Source organism: Belonocnema kinseyi, chromosome 3 (genome assembly GCF_010883055.1).
Source record: "Belonocnema kinseyi isolate 2016_QV_RU_SX_M_011 chromosome 3, B_treatae_v1, whole genome shotgun sequence".
Lineage (NCBI taxonomy): Eukaryota > Metazoa > Arthropoda > Insecta > Hymenoptera > Cynipidae > Belonocnema > Belonocnema kinseyi.
The window spans coordinates 154,900,547-154,918,479 of NC_046659.1; the positions used below are offsets into that span (position 1 = coordinate 154,900,547).

The 17,933-nt window shown below is 29.1% G+C and overlaps 1 protein-coding gene across 4 annotated transcripts in view; it reads left to right on the top strand.

Annotated features, from left to right (window-relative positions):
* The first annotated feature begins 9,519 nt into the window (after positions 1-9,519).
* LOC117169007 overlaps positions 9,520-17,933 on the top strand; it is a 15,494-nt gene continuing 7,080 nt past the window's right edge. Inside the window, exons 1-3 of one of the 4 annotated variants that reach the window (XM_033355056.1) lie at positions 9,520-9,642; positions 14,675-14,820; positions 17,224-17,366. In XM_033355056.1, coding sequence (XP_033210947.1) covers positions 14,706-14,820; positions 17,224-17,366 — 258 coding nt within the window. In that variant the 5' untranslated portion in view covers positions 9,520-9,642; positions 14,675-14,705. Of the gene's footprint in view, positions 9,643-10,011; positions 10,198-14,674; positions 14,821-17,223; positions 17,367-17,933 lie in introns of those variants that run through there. The other 3 variants (XM_033355055.1, XM_033355058.1, XM_033355057.1) reach the window with 3 other exon arrangements.

Genomic DNA, 17,933 nt, shown 5'->3' on the forward strand with positions numbered 1-17,933 from the left:
AAGAGGGAGCTCTTCTTAATATTTTGACACCAAAATCATGCCGATACACCTTACCGACTGCGAGTAAAGCCACCCACGCTTTAACTTGACAGACTGTATATATATTTTTTTAAAGTAACCTAATGAGAGCCTATTAATAGGGTTTTTATAGAATTTAGATAGTACCTCACACACTGAGGAAAAAAATATTTCCGAATCAATGAAATATTGTGCTGAAGCATCAAACGGTCTTTTTGCTCTCGGTAAAATGCATATGCAAACACTAACACTCCTAATAACTAATGACAAACGCAGTTTATTGATACGATGACATGCTGAGTGCGATTTCATAAATGCTATACGGCATTCATCCGATACTTGAGATATTAGGAAAAAAGTTTCTTGAAGTTCGATTTGTTATATACGATTTTTAAACGTACTTACATGATTTCAAATTCAATTGATCTTTAAGAAAAATTCTTTTCAAATTTTCAAGACACCAAATGTTTTTAATATTTTCAGAAAAAAATTAAACTTCTTAAAGTTGGCATCTCGGTAATTTTTTAAAATTCGTTCTTTTTTAAATTTAAGTATAATTTAGCATAAGAACAATAATGTACTTTTTTGCACTCACAGCCGTATTACCCGTTTTACCTGTCGAGGGCTTTACAAGGTCCCCTCGAGAAAATAATTAATTGATAGAAATTATTTTTTAAATACATCTTTATGAATAAAGCTTTTTACCTAGTTTAATTAAAAAATATAGTGCTGAAAAGTGAGTATATAAATAATGTAAGTCAAGTATCCCACGACAATAATCTGTCAAGGGTCAGCAGAGGGAAAGCTTAGATTCTTCCAGCTAAAACTTCTAGCTGTGGCCTTGTAAGAGCTAATATTTAGTTCAGGAATAAAGAGGCAATTTCTACCCGCGGGTAGAAAAAAGAAATGTTATATTTACTTATCAAGAATTGTAAAGGGTTTCTTGTAACCGTAACAGTATAAACTGCTCTTAATAAGAGGGTGAAAATGTCAAAATCACTTAGACTATGGTAAATGTCACAATGAAATTAAGGTTAATTCAACGGCCATCCTACGAAGTTTGAGCTTTCGAGTGTTCGAAACCTGTCGCCCTGATAAATTTGATTTTATTTTATTCTTTCACATAATGAATTTTACATTTTCGTTACTCCGATACACGAGGGTCTTTTTATTTACATCAACCAGAGATGTAAAATTCAATAGATTTTTTTACAGTGCATTTCAACCGAATAATTCAATTTTCGAGTCAAAAATATGAATTCTGATCCAAAATTGTAATAATAAACTTATCAAACAAAAAGAATGATGTTTCCATGAAATGTTAAAAAATTTTTAGCTGTAATATTTGAAACTTTGAAACATTTCCAAAGTTTAATGAAACTTTAAATCCCTATAAAAAATGATATCCAAATACACCTACAAAAATTTTATTGCACTAAATAAAAATTGTATGCATGTGCATTATTTTGAGGTTACGTCGCTTTTCATCTCTGTCATTTCAATAATTTGGAAATTATTTATGAAATAAAATTTTTTGATTGCCTACAAAGAAGGTTAGTTCCGGGACATTAGCTAATATGTTTATTTGTAAGTCTAAAGTTTTCGGCCAAAAATATTGTGTATTTTGGATGAAACGCTCGGGAGAATTGTAACACACATAACCTCAAAATATACACGCACGTTTTTAGAAAAATCAAAATTTTTTTGGATTAACGCACAAAAAAAGTGTACTTGGACGACTGTTAGCATGTTTAATATCATTCTCCAGAATTTTAAGATTAAATATTTATTAATCTAGGAAAAAAGCCGGAGGTATCTAACACTGATAACCTATTGGGCACAAAATCTGGCGACGTCTTTATGACATCGTTGCGTCATCTTCAGGACAACTTTACGACATCCTCTGTCCATGTCGTTAAGGTGTTTTAATGATATGGTGAATGAGTCGTATGATCTGACGATGTCTTTACGATATCGCAAAGACACCGAAACATGTCACGGATCTTAAAGGAAGAGGAAGATTCGTCATGGGATCGAATTACTTTCCATATGACAGCGATAGCAGTCCACCAGTCGAGTAAATGCACTGGTGGAATACTGCAAGGTAAGCGATCTTCCTTTTTTGTTGGGGTGCGATGCTAACTACCACTATACTTGGTGGGGCAGCACGGACATCAACTCAAGAAGTAATGATCTACTGGAATACCTAATCAACACTGATTAAGATATTCTGAATACGGGGTAACTCAATCAGAGACGTGGATTCCTTGGAGATAACGGCCAAGATTTTCACTGAAGCCATTAAATCTAATTATGAAAGTAATCGTCGACCTTCAAGACTCCGAAAGGCTAGGGAGACACACTGGTGGAATGGGAATCTCGAAGAGCTTCGTAGGGAAACCAGGGGGAGGTTCTGACGTACCAGTATTGGCAAATCGGAGGAACTATGGACCTCATTTACGACGATCAGCAGTGAATATAGGAGTGCAATAAAGTAAGGCAAAGCAAGAAATCTGGCCCAACTTGTGCATAGACACCGAGAAAAGACCAGAGGCAGCTAGACTGGATAAGCTGCTCTCTCGAAATCCGGATGCCATTCTTGGCACTCTGAAATTGCCCAGCGGGGGATACTCAGAGTCTGATAGAATAACTTGGCTCACCTGATCAAGGTTCATTTTCCGGGCTTTACAAGGTTCGGAGAAGAGGACGCAAAATCTCCGAGGCAATGAAAGCTAGGTTAGGTGGGCCCTAAAGTCCTTCTGTCCTCACAAGTTTCCTGATCCGCATGGCATATATCCAGTCTTTTTATAGAAGGCTGACGAGATCATCACAGGGCCGATCGTAATACTTGCTAGGACTAGTTTGATGTTGAGTTATGTTTCGGCGGCATTGAGGGGTGCGAGATAGTCTTCATTTCGAGAGCAGGCAGGAACGGTTATACTTCACCCACAGATTTCCGTCCTATTAGCCTTACATCTATTCTACTAAAACGAGTGAAAAGACTCGTTGACAGATATATCCGTAATAAGGTCTTGTTAAGTACACCATTTCACCAACAATAACACGCCTATTGGGCCTGTCACTCGACTGATATGACCCTAAGCGGAGCAGTAAACCTAATTGAAGGACAACTGAAGCAAAAAGGCCTCGCGATTGGAACCTCTATGGACATCGAAGGATGCTTTAACTACACCTCAGGAAAGGTGATCAGGTCGGACATGATCTCACACGGTGTGCCTATTATAGTTATGGAATGAACCTGCCACATATTGGCTAACAGGAACCTAACTGCGACTGAGGGTAATACCACTTTATGTAGAACCGTTGACTCGGGATGTTCGCAGGGAGGAATTTTATCACCCCTGCTGTGGTGCCTGCTAGTGGATGAACTGCTTCATGTGCTCACGATTCAGGGCCACCACGTTATAGGCCATGGGTACGATATGCTGGTTATCGTGCCTGGATAGCCAAGTAAGTGCGGACACAGTTGTATTCACCAGAAGGTATAAGTGGGGATCCAGGAGTATATTGAAACTGGCAGGACAACTGGAAATAAAAGAACGAGCCAAATATCTATGAGTCATTCTGGATAAAAAGCTGTCATTGAATGAGCACCTGGAAAACAAGTGCAAGAAACTAGTAGCGACTTTTTGGCTCTATAGGAGAGCCATAGGAAAAAGCTGGGTTGTAAACTGGAAACACTTATGTGGATGTACACAGCAATACTGTGACCCAGGCTGACCTACGCGGCAGTGGTTTGGCGGAGCAGGGACGAACTGTCTACTGTGAAGTCTCGACTGGAAAGGATCAGGAGATTGATCCTGAGAGGCATCACTGGTACTTCGAAGTCGACACCCACGATGGCTCAGGGGGTACTGATTGATTTGGAGCTTCTTCATCTCACCATCAAGACCGTGGCTGCGAAGGTGTCATGGAGATTAAATATGGTAAACGATAGCAGTATCTCGACATAAGTGCCCAGTAAAAGAGACAACTGGTTTACAGATGGTTTCAGGAACAAGGAAAATGCAGGAGCCGGTTTATGTCGTAGAAGGAATAGAATGGGCTTCACAATCACGATCGGGTTCTACGCCACAGTTCTACAATCCGAGATTATTACCATGCTCCAGTGCGCCTGTAAGGTAAATAAAAGAAACATTCTTTCAATAAAACAACCTTCAATAAAAAAAACATTCGTATCTGCTCAGACAGCAGAGCTGCTCCAATGGCCCTGAATGGAACAATGACAACGCCGCTATACTAGTTTCGGAGTGCTTTGAGGCACAGAATAAGCTAGCGACAGAAAAAAGATTCACTTCTGCTTTGAATCCCTGGACACAGGGGCATAAAGGGCAATGAGATATCGGACAGGCTAGCGAAACTAGCAGCAAAAAAAATGTTTACTCTACCCGAGCCAGTTGTAACAATTTCCTGTAGGTTAGTCACTACATTAGAATGAGTGGGCTTTGCTCTCTGGCTGCAAACAGGCTAAAACACTCTTGGGCTCAAAGGTAAACTATAACCAAGCAAAGAAACTACTCAAGCTATTCTAGAACAAAAAGGTAACAGTGTTCTAGAACACTGTGACAAAATTGTGACAGAACTGTTCTTGAAATATGTGACAGCACTGTTCTGGAACAGTTGCTATGGAATTTTACTAGAATAAACTGATCACAGATGCTTTATAATATTTATTTCAAGTTTTTTCTAGAACTGTGCCGTAACAGTGTTATATCGAAGTTCAAGAACCCTGTTACAAGTTTGTTCTACAACGAATTAGGAACAAAGCACTGTTATGTCGCAGCGGTGTGAACCGTTTTGTTACAGTCCTGACAACCGTTTAGGGTTTATGCATCAGCTGATCGTAAAAATGTAAACCGATTGACGGTCGTTTTGCGTCTGCTCATCTATTTATGGTAAGTGATCCACTTATTATCATAATTTCAATAAAAAATAATATATCAATAATATTTAAGCGATGTAAGTGGTCATTCATGAATTTTATTTTCATTTTTTTAACTGAAAAATATTTAAATGGTGCTAGTCCAAAAGGTGCCAAAGAGCATTTCGGCAAAAATGGGTTTATCGACCCACAAATATTTAAGAACTAATTACACATTGCGGTAAAGGCATTTGTTCTAACTCGCGTTTTTTATTATAGTAATAAAAATTAGGTACGCCGCAGGGTGTCAAGGGGCATGCCGTACGTGACCTCCATACAATGTGTTCTTAACATTTTTATGACATTTTACAAGTGATTCATTTCTTTATTAGCGTTTCTTGATAATTCAAATAAAAAATTGATTGTTTCAAACAAAATACAAGTATACCTGCGCCATCCTATCCTAAAACTTGAAATCTTGACATTTTCTTTTTAAATACGAATTTTTTGTGATGTGACTAGTTTGGCTTTTATTCGCCAATAAAATCTATTCCAAATAGTGAGAAAAATATATAAATAATCACATTTACTCATTTTCAAGAGGAAAAAAAGCGAAAAAACAATATTTCACACCGTGAAACCATCACACAAAATTTCATTTCCTCCGAACTGAATAACTTTCTTAGAGAAAAAATGTTTAATTCTCATTTAGCATCCTCATATCTGGAAATCATGTTTTTATTTTCGTAAAAAATAAAAAGTCTACTTTTAATTGATTGACTTTCAAAACAAATTGATTTTTAAAACCTATGAAATTCAAGAGTCAGCATTTTCGGTCGATTTTCTTAGAACTGCTTTTTACATCAAACTTTTTTTATTTATATTCGCAAACTCAATATTTTAGGAGCATGTTTTTATTTATTTATTTTCAACCCTACCGAAAGAAATTTCTGAGTTTTCTTTAGCGAAATCGCCTGGCCCATTTGAGTCTATAAACAGAGTCGATTTGAAACAAAATAGTCTTGGAGATAGTTTGAGAGATTTGGGTCCTTTTCAAGATCCTTTTAGTAGTCCTTTTAAGAGTGGTGCGACGGTAATATAATGGTCCTTTTGTATTCGTCGCGTACCGGGCGGGCAGTTATTTACAGTAGTTGGTCGTGGCTAATCCGCTCTCCCTTTTTAAATTTCTCTTCAAATTATTAACACTTTTTTTAATTGATGAATTTTCTTATTATACTTATTTATAATTATAACTTATATACTAATATACAATTTTCTAGTTGAATTAAAAAATGTTGTCTTCTTTGGCGTATCTCATTCCATTTACGAGAAACTTTCTATTAATTCCAATTTTAAGCATTAAAAAAAAGTTAGATATCTGAAGTCATCGAAACCCGTAGATTCAAAATTATTATGTTTTAGGCTGTTAACTATGAAATTAAAGAAAATCTACTTCTAAATTTTAATCCGAAAGCTTAACAAAGGACCCTTGAGTGTCGGCTACTCTATTGAGATAGCTTTTTTGCTTGTTATTTATGATCGCACTCATATTTCAATTTCAGCCTCTCTGCTTGTTATTTGTGATCGTATTCTTATTTCAATTTCGGAAAGGATATTTTAAATCCTTCAGACCATTTAAACGAGCTACCTGGACCTTTAAAAATATCTCCCTGAGTGCCTGCGGAGAATTTCTCTGAGCTTCTTTGACCTAAAGAATTTTTAGTATATACTCAAAGATTCTTTTCGATAGGGAAGTCAAAAATTGAATTTTTTATCTTAACTCTCAGCCGAGCTTGCTCCAATTTTAGGTTAGTTTCAGTTTCAGATTGTCAACTTCCACATCAATTTCCTCTAAAATGGCTGATTTTTTCTGAATAAACTTTTTTGCCCTCAATTCAGTAATTTTTTCAGCTCGGGAGTACAGTTGGTTTTTATCCCTAAATGGTGATTTCGATTTTACAGAATATTGTTGAACCAAAGATTATCTTTGGTTTAACTCATCTGTAAAGTTGCCAAAATGTCCCTAAGCACCTTTTGCACACAAGGGTTTAATTGATCAAATTGCTGATTTCAATATTTAAATCATTATTTCTACTTTTCAAATCGACCTTTATACTCAATTAAATTTCAAAAAATAATTAAACGCGACGATTCACAGTTCAGAGCCAAACGGTTGCAAGGACTGTGAACAAAACGGTTCACATCGCTGCGACATAACAGTGCTGATGCGTTTGAAAATAATTCGAAACACTATGATCGCAGTGGTGGCCGTCGGGAAAGTCCGCACTGTGACTCGTGCTCATGACAACCGTGTAGCACTCTCGTGGTCACCGTGAACACGTCACTATTACATATGCTCGAGCATTTCGAAGCTCTTTTTTCCCGTCGCGCGCATCAGCACCGTGAGTGGCGGTGACCACAGCCGTTTTGTTCTCTCCGTGTATGGTCGAGCCTACCCAGACGTCTAATCATATCCTTTGTCACTCCCCTACGATTGCAGGAAAACGTGTAACAATCACAGGCAGTTGCTGCATCAATGAGTCTGAAATATCAGTCAACAGCGTGGCTGCGGAAATAAGTTATTAACATTTTTAATTACGTCATATTTAACATTGTGTCTTATGAGAGATGGCGTTTTTGAGCTCTTTACTGAGTGATATCTAAGTAACCACCATTAAGATAATATTGATAATTTTTTCAATGAAAAACAAGTATTTCAAAATTGAGGTGCAAAAATAATAATCAAAAATAAAAAAAAGCAAAAATAATATGGAAAGGGCTATGAGGTCAAACTTAAGGAGGTACCAACGCTACTGCCGAGATCAGTTGACTACGCAGTCGTAATTCCTACACTCGTGTGACTTACTGAGTTAAAATCTGGCTGACTGAGATCAATGGCTGACTGAGATCTACACTGATTACGCCTCGCGATGTTGACAGATTGCGATAATCAACGTTCAGAAGCGCAAGTTTCGTGATTAATTATTGTTTTTCATGTATATGCAGGAACCAAATAGTTAATATTATTTTTGCACCTCAATTTTGAAATACTTGTTTTTCATTGAAAAAATTATCAATATTATCTTAATGGTGGTTACTTAGATATCACTCAGTAAAGAGCTCAAAAACGCCATCTCTCATAAGACACAATGTTAAATATGACGTAATTAAAAATGTTAATAACTTATTTATAAAGTACCCTAGGCTTCTGAGATTTTAACTGAGTACTTTTGGTGATCATATTTAGATATCGTGAAAGTTTGGTTAAAATGGTAAAGAAAATTCTTGTAGTGATGGTACCTGCTTAAGGCTTATTAGGGGACGCAACGGAATCACCGAAGCGCCAGGAGAACTTTTGCGGTCTCAACCCAGAATCCCAGAATCTTCAAAAGAAGAAAGCATCCAGAGGTGACTGTTGTCACTTCCAACGCTCGCGGATGTTCGTAACTGTATCAGCATCATCGCAAGAGGTTTTAAGCATCCTATTAAGTTAACTTATAATTTCCTAATCTCATCAGTCGCTTGACTTAGTCCGTGGCTATAATATATAACCGCGTTCACCCGAGTAAAAGTTTTGAATAAAGTATAAAATAATATTCCATCTAAAAAAGATTTTAATCTTGAATAAAAAACAGTTGAATTTTAACAAAAAAGGCAAATTTTAAATAAAATACTTAAATTTGAAGTTATTCAAAAATTAATTTATAATTCAAATTTAAAAAGTTCCAATTTTCAATTAGAACAAATTTTGTAACCAAAAACAGGAAATTTGGACAAAACACTTAAATTTTCAACCCAGGCTGATGAATTTTTAACTTAAATTTAAATTTTTAACAACAAAAATATTTTTAACAAAGTAGTTCCATTTTCAACTAAAGAAATCAATTTGTAATCAAAATAAATGAACTTGCAAACAAGAAGAAGAATTTTCTAAAAAGAAAGTCAATTTTCAAAGACATGGTTGAATTTTGAACAAAAACAATCAATTTTCAATAATGTTGTAATGGTGAAATTCAGAATTATGCAAGAATAACTGACAGTACTCAAGACATTACATTTTTCTTTTTCAACTGAATGAATTACACTTTGATTCTTTTTCACGAATGAATTATGAACTTTTAATAATAATTTGTATAAAAAAATCTATTTTTTGTATATTAAATTTGAATTTTCGCAGAACTCGGAGTCGTACCGATTACGCGTGAGTGGTGAACACGTGAATTGTTTGTTGCAAGTTAATTTACCACAAGTGAAATCACTACCACCAAGTGAATTGTTCACAACAAATAATAATTTTACAATCATTTAAAATAATTCCTTGATCAGAAAATAGACTTAAAATATGAAAGGTAAATGAATGATCTGATTTTATTCCTTAAAAATAAATGATCGATTTTCTATTTAAAGGAAGAAACATTTTTTTGATCAAAATTATGAATGTAAAATAATGTTTATACACTTTATAAGTATTATTTGCTGTAAACAATTGATTTGCAAATTTAATCGTTTTAAATAAGCACGCCAATGGTAGCCAATTCGGTTGTCGACATAAAGCATGCGCAGTGCGAAAAGATACCAGAACAGGGAGCGCCGAGCACATCTGCGAGAATCGCGAGAATCGTCAGTAGAGTTAACTGGTTGACTGTATTCCCTGTTTCTGGCACATCATTTTAAAAACATTTTTCCTTTCTTCACGCTTAAACAAAGGGTGCAAATACTACTTCCGAGAATCATAATTGAAGGTAAGAAATTTTTTTATCAATAATTATCAACGAGATTACATGCAATTAACGTAAGAGACAAAAATTTCTTCATTTTTGAAACGGTTTGACAGGCTTTCACGCGTGTGAAGATATGGACGCTATTCTGTGTTTTACTTTAGTTCAAGAAGTAACCGATAGATCAGGGCGCAGAAATCGGCGCGAAAGTATTGAAACCGCATTGGTTCCAATTTAAAAAAAAAGTTTTTAATTCTTTATCAACTAATCAGCTTTCAGGATTTTCGTGTGTGGCGTTTTACGAGAAATCTACCGGCGTTTGTATGAAATAAGATTTCATTTTGTTTTGATTCGCCCAATCCTGCTTTTGAGGTTATGTTTCACGCGAATGAAAAACGTTTTATGATGTTTTGATTTTTTTGAGATTGATTTCTGAAAGTCAGTTTCCAGTAATCTCGCAGTGTTGCGTTTTCAGTAAAATTGAAGAATTGTTTAAATCTGGATTATTGTGGATTTTAAGAGTATGATGAAACTTGTCAGTGGGTATAATTGACATTGATTATGGTCCTAAATTTCGTGGTAAAAATAGATTTATATTCATTAGATTCGGAATGTTTAAATTGAGCTTCAAGAACAAGAATCTTTAAGATTTTTTCATAATTATTTAGTAGTATTGTCAGAGGATGTTATTTTTAATTTATTATTTTATGTATAGATTATTATTAAATGGTATAAAATGTAATTTCACAATAATCATTTCTCCATATTTTTACAATTAACATTTTTTTATGTTCTGTATTGATAATCTATTACCTACACGAATACAACGCATATTCTTTCGATTATGTAACGAAACTTTCCACTAATCATTGACTCGTCCCTCAAATGTTTGTTTTTTTTTCGTGTAAAAAAAATGAAATCTGCAGCTAAAACAGAATGCTATATCTATAATAAATATATCATATAAATAAAAACAAAAATTTATATATATTTTGTTATCTATATAAATTTATGTAAAATACAAGTATAAAATATATAATTAAAGAGAAAAATAATTTTTTATAAATAATAACAATTCTGAACAACTGTTTTTTTTCGGTTTATTTGTTTCTAAATCTATATAAATTATAATTTTCCAAAATTTCTTGAAAAAATTACAAACCAATGGATTTTTAAACAAACATACTATTTCTCTAAAAACACTTTAAACCCAAAAAGATTTTAATTTAATATAAAAAACAGCTCAATTCATCCAAGAAAAAAATTTTCAACCCAGAAGATCAATATTAATCGAAAAAGGACGAATTTTCAAATAAAATTATGTATCTTCAATCAAAAAAATTACTTTTTAATAATAATTCAATTTTCACTCAAGAAGTTGAATTTTCAACAAAAAATGTAATATTTTTTACTTCCATCTGAAAAGATTTTGATTTTAAATCAACAAGAGTTAAATTTCTTTAAAAAAAAACATGAACTTTCTACAAATCTAAGAAAGATAAATTCCTTATGAAAACTATAGTAGTTCATATTAAAACTAAAAAAAAAAAGATTTTAATTTTGATTAAAAAAAAAAGTTGAAATTATCCGCAAAGACGAAATCAATTTTCAAAAAATAGTTGAATGTCAAAAAAAAAACTCTAATTTTAAACCAAACAGTTGCAATTTTAATTTTCAAGAAATTAAATATTTATTAAATGAGATACATTTTCAATTCAAAAAAGACGAATGGTTAACGAAGAAAGATTTTTCAGCCGAGAAAAAACCATTTTTAGGTGAATTATAATTTGAAGGGAAAAATAATTTATAGTGTGAAATAAAAATGTCGACTAATAGTTGATATTTCAATCCAAAAAAATTGTATTTTAAATCAAAAACAGTTAAAATAATAATGAATTTCCCACCGATTTTATTTTTAACTGAAAAATGAAATATTTTCAAAAATAGACGAATTTTTTACCAATAAGGTTAATTTTCTACAAAAAAATAATTTTTTAAAGTAAAATTATGAATTTTCAACAATAAAAGAAAAGACTTTTTAACCAAGGCATTGAATATTTTTAAAAAACTAATTCACCACGAAAAATGTAATAGTCTACATTTATATAAAAAAATTTTCTTTCAAATAAAAAACAGATGAATTAATTCTCAGCTAAAAGTTGTAATAGTCGATATCTCAATCCAAAAAGATTTTAATTTTAAATATAAAACAGTTGAATTCATAAAAAAACTATTTTTTTAACAAAATAGTTGAATTCTCAACAAGCAACAAAATAATTGTTCAACTAAATAAGTGAATTTTTAACAAATTAGTTTAATTTTTATCCTAGTATTTGAATTTTTCAATAAATAAATGAATTCTTATTTTCTGCCAAAACAGATGAATTTGTTAACAAAGTAGCTTAACTTTTACATATTAGTTGAATTTTTAACAAAAAAAGATGATTTCTAATGGTGAATATAATAGTTGATATTAAAACTAAAAAAGATTTTAATTTTAAATGCAACAAAACTTGTTGCATTTTCAACCAAAAAGATTTTTCAGTCAAGAAAAGAAATTGTAAGTAAATTATAATTCAAGAGAAAAATAATTTTAAATATATAATAGAAATTTTGTCAAACCAATAATAGAATTTTCAAATCATCCAAGAAAGATTAATTTTTAACAAAATAGTTGAATAAAAAATAAAAAATGGGGTTTTAAAATTAAAATGATACATTTTCAAACAAAAACATTAATTTTTAACCAAGCTATTGAATTAAAAAAATAATAATTCACAACGATAAATGTAGTAGTTGATATAATAATCAAAAAGATTTAAATTTTTTTCTAAATAATAAATATTTACCAAAAGAAATATATTTTTATTTCATAAAGACGAATTTTCAACCAAAACATTTTTTAAGTTTAGAAACAAAATAATTGTAGTCAAATTATAATTTGAAAGGAAAAATAATTTTTAATATATAATAAAAATTTCGGCATATCAATAGTTGGATTCTCAAAGAGAAACATTATTTCTTAACGAAAATTGTAATAGTTGATATTTTAATTCGAAAATATTTTTATTTTGAATAGAAATCATGTTAAATTATCAAAGAGAGACTAATTTTTAACCAAATAATTGAATCCTAAACCAAAAAAGAATTTTTTACCAAGATGATTAATTTTCTACCAAAAAGACAAACTTTCAACTAAAATTATCAATTTTCAACAACAACAAAAAACTTTTTGACCAAGTTATTGAATTAAAAAAAAAAGATTAATTCCCCAGAAAAATGTAATAATTTATAATTAAATTTAAAACAGATTTTAATTTTAAATAAAAAAAGGCCAATTCATCGAAAAAACGAATTTTTAACAAAATAGTTAAATCTCCAACCAAAAAAAAATTAATCTTCAACCGAAAAGATAAAGTTTCTTCCAAAAAATGCGAATTTTCAACTAAAATGATCAATTTTCAACAACAACAAAAAAATAATTTTTGACTAAGTTATTGAATTTCAAAAAAATAAAAATAAAAAAAAAAGATTAATTCACGAAAAAAGTAATAATTGGTATTTCAATTCAAAACATATTTTAATTTTAAATAAAAAACAGGTCGATCCATCGAATAAACGAATTTTCAAAAAAATAGTTAAATCTTCAACCAAAAAAATGAATTTTCTACCAAAAAGATAAAGTTTTTTTCAAAAAAGGCGAATTTTTAACTAAAATGATCAATTTTCAACAGCAAAAAAAATAATTTTTGACTAAGTTATTGAATTAAAAAAAAAATAAATAAAAAAAAAGATTAATTCACGAAAAAAGTAATAATTGGTATTTTAGTTCAAAACAGATTTTAATTTTAAATAAAAAAAAGGTCAATCCATCGAAAAAACGAATTTTTAACAAAATAGTTCAATCTTCAACCAAAAAAATGAATTTTCTACCGAAAAGATAAAGTTACTTCCAAAAAAGACGAATTTTCAAATATTAATGATAAATTTTTTGCCAAAAAAGATCGATTCTAATCGAAAAAATTAAGAGTTAACATTTCAATTCAAAGACATTTTAATTTTAAACATAAAACAGTTTAAATCATCTAAGAAAGACTAATCTTTAACAAAATTGTTTAATCCTAAAAAAAAGAAGTTTCATCTTAAATAATGAATATTCAAACAAACAAAAAATGGATTGTAACGAATTTGTACAACTTTTAATCAATTAGTTGAATTTTCATCTCAAAAAAATTAATTCTCGACGAAAAATGTTACAGTTGATAATTTAATCCATATAAATTTTAATTTCAACTTAAAAAAAAACAGATTCATAAAAAAAATGAATTTTCAACTTAATACTTGAAAGAAATAAAAGTTTCGGCAAATTACAATTTGAAGGAAAAAATATTTTTTAATACAAAATACAAATTTGGAATAATTTTATTTTTCTAGTTTCTTTGCCTGAGGGTTATATGAATATAATCTTTTTCAGATTCCTCGAGAAAATTCAAAAAGATTTTTGAAGATTTCAGACATGCCGATAAAATGCCTAAGAAATTTTATTCTATTTTACAGGAGTTTATATAATTTTAAGAAAAATTTGAGTCAGTTTAAAAGATATTTAGGACTTTTTGCTACTTGGTAAAATAAAAAAATTAATTTATCTTTTAAATCGTCCTTTCTAAATATTTTTCGAAGTTTAAAAATATTTGTAATCTCTTAAAAATTGCTAAATATCTTTTTAATGTTGTAACATCTTTTTAAATAATCCCTTAAAATTATTTAAAAAATAAAAATCACTTTAAATATTCCGAGGAATTTTATTTTAATATCTTCAACATTTTAATTCGAAATTTTAAAAAATCTGTATTTTGATTTAAATTTGCAGAAATCTTTTTAAATCTGAATTTATTTTTGTGGCTTTTCAAACCTTTTTCTAAAATTTTGTAATCTTTTACACCTGAAAATAATTGTGCTTTAAAATTTTCCTAATTGTTTTCCGAAATTTCAGGAATCATTTGAAAGGTTTTAAAATATTTTTTAACATCATCAATATTATTTTCAAATTTTTCAGATACCAAAGGGCCTGCCAAATATTGAAGAAAATGGAACAAACACAAAATCAAAATGACTTTCAATCTGCATTCAGATATTTCTTGAGCCAAACTCAAGTCAGGAACAATAGCCCTAAATTGGAGATTACAAGTACTGAACCTCTCGGTAAATAATAATTTTCATATTTAAACATTTTTAATTGACAGGATTATATTTTAAACAATGCAAACTTTAAGTTTCAAGTATTTTGAAATTATTTTGCAATTTTTCTTACAGCAAAATTTGTTTATACAATTTTTTTATTATGAGAGATAATGTAAATTTTGCATTTTTTGTTCAAAAATGTATCTTCTTTTTGGTTAAAAATTAATTGCTCTCCTTGAAACTTTCACCGTCAGATTTAAAATTCATTTCTTTTTTATTATAAATTTATCTTTTTTTAGTTAAAACTTCAGCTATTTAGTGAAAAATTCATCTTTTTTGGTAGTAAATTAATCTGCTTGCTTCAAAATTCATTTTTTTGTGTGGAAAATACTGTTTTTTTGTAAAAAATTAATTTATTATACTTGTTTTTTTGTATTAAATTTTATTTAGTATATTTTTTTAATTCGTCTATTTAGACTGAGAATTACTTTTTTTGTCGAAAATTAAACTACTTAGTTGAAAGTGAAGCTACTTTTTTAAACTTTGATTTTTTTCATTGTCGATTCATCATTTTGGTTCAGAACCCTTCTTAATTGTTCAAAATTTAACTTTCATGTTGAAAAATATTATTTTTCTTTTACTTAAAATTGATTAATTAAATTGTTGTTTAGAACTTTTTTCCATAAAAATTCAAATATTCAGTTTATATTTCCTCTATTTTTTAAAAGATTTTTTTTCCTGTAATAGAATATTAATTTTTTTCGTCATTAATTCATCTTTTTAGTTGAAAATTCATTTCATTGGTTGAAACTTTAACTATTATGTAGAAAATTCTTTAACTTCATACGTTTTGTTAAAAATTGACGTATTTTCCTCAAAATTAAACTCATTATTTAAAACTTTATTCTTTTTGGTAAAAATAAGTTTTTTTAGATTTAAAATAATTTATTTTAATTGAAAATAGTTTTTTAAAGCTGAAAATTAAAATATTCCAAATTTTGATTTTAAAAAATCGCCTTTTTTGGTAGAAAAGTAATTTTATTTGTCGAAACTTCATTCTTTTTGGGTAAAATTTAATTTCTTTGGTTAGAAATTTAAACACTTTGTTGAAAGATCAACTATTTTGTTAAAAATTGAACTAATTAGTTTTAACTATTCCATTTTTGGTTTTATCATATTCAACTATTTAGTGGAAAATTCCTATATTTTGTTGAAAATTAATTTTTTTTTTGGTAGAATATTAATTTTTAAAGCACTCATTAATGTTTTTGAGTTTAAAATTCATTTTTCTGGTTGAAAATTAAATTATTTTGTTGAAAATTTAACTATTAGGTCGACTATTCGTTAAATTAAAATATTTTGTTGACAATTCATGTATTTTGTTCAAAATTATTCTATTTGGTAATAAAATATTCTTCCCTGTTTATAATTGAACTTTTTAAGTGAAAATTAATTAATTTAGTTGAAAATTCTTCTTTTTTTTGTTAAATTTTTTAACTGAAAATTAAACTGTTTCAGATTTTATAAAAAATTCGTCTTTTGTGTAGAAAATTTGTTGGAAATTCATTCTTTTCTGATTAAAGTTTTTTTTAAATTGGTTTTTCATAAAAAATAACGCTTTTTTGCTTATGTTATACATATTTAGTCACAAAAATGTATTCAAAAAAATTTTTATTCCTGTAATTTAGTAATAAATTGCATTCGAATTGAATTTCAAAAAAAAAATATTTTAATTTTAATTAAAATACAGCTTAATTCATCCTAGTATTTAAACCTATTAGTTGAATATTCAACCAGAAAGATAAATTCGTAATGAAAAATATCATAGTTGATATTAAAATTAGAAATATTTTTATTTTAAATCAAAAAACAGTCTTAATTTTAATTTTTTTAAAATAATAAATATTTACCAAAAGAAATACATTTTTATTTCATAAAGACCAATTTTCTAACAAATTTGTTGAATTTTTAACCAAAACAGATTTTTCAGTCTATAAACAAAAAATTATAGGTAAATTATAATTTAAAAGGAAAAATAATTTTTAAAATATAATAAAGAAAATTATTTTTTTGACAACTAAAAACTCAGCTATTCCATTTTTTGTTGAGAATTCTTTTTTAACTGAAAGTTTTTAAAAATTTATTTTTCTTAAAAAATAATACTTTTTCGCTTAATTTATACCTATTTTAAGCAAAAAAAAAATTAAGTTAAAAATTTTTTTACTCCAGAATTTAGCATTGAATTGTATTTAAATATTTTTTAAGTTTAACGAATTGAAAAGTAGGGCGCGCGCGCTTGTTTTTTTAATAACTAAAATGAAACTTGGTCTGTTTTAAATTTCCAATTAGCAGTATTTTGTGAATGAGTTTGCAATTAAAATTTTCACTTAAAAAATTAATTATTTTTATGTATGATTTTTATAGGTCGATCAGAAGATTCGATCAATTTAAATGAAAGATCTTTATCTCTCCCGTTGGAACCTGAAGATGAGGAAGAAGAAAATATCTTCAGTGATGATGAACCAACCAATGAAGTTCCCACAGAAAGCAGAAATCCAGATCCCGAAGTATTTTTACATTATTGTTTCTTCAGCATATTATTTTTTCCTGTTTTCAAAAAACTTTCTCTTTTTCTTGTGTCAATGCGAATTGAACTAAAAGAATCCAAGAAGAAAGTACAATTATTTTGTCAAAAAGTCGTCTTTTCTGGTCAAAAATTTCAGAACTTTGCTGAAATTTGAACTTATTTTTTAAAAATTAAGTTTTTTTTCTTTGGTTCAAGATTCATCTTTTTGGTTGGCAATTTAACTTTTTTATTGATAATTTGTTTTATTTTTGGATGAAAATTGTTTTTTTTTCCAGGAAAAATGCAACTATTTTGGAGTAAATTGATATTTTTTCAGTTGAGAATTCGACTATTTCTTTAAAAATTCGTGTATTTTCTTGATAATTCCTTTTCTTACGAGGGTAGTTCAATAAGTCCTTAGAATGAAGTATAAAAACAATTTTTTCTGGGTAAATTTTTTTTATTATGCATACATTTCCTTATAAAAAACTAATTTGTTTAAAATGTTCAAATAGTTAAAAATCTAAAAAATAGTTAAGTTGTGAATTTGTTTATGGAATTTATTTTA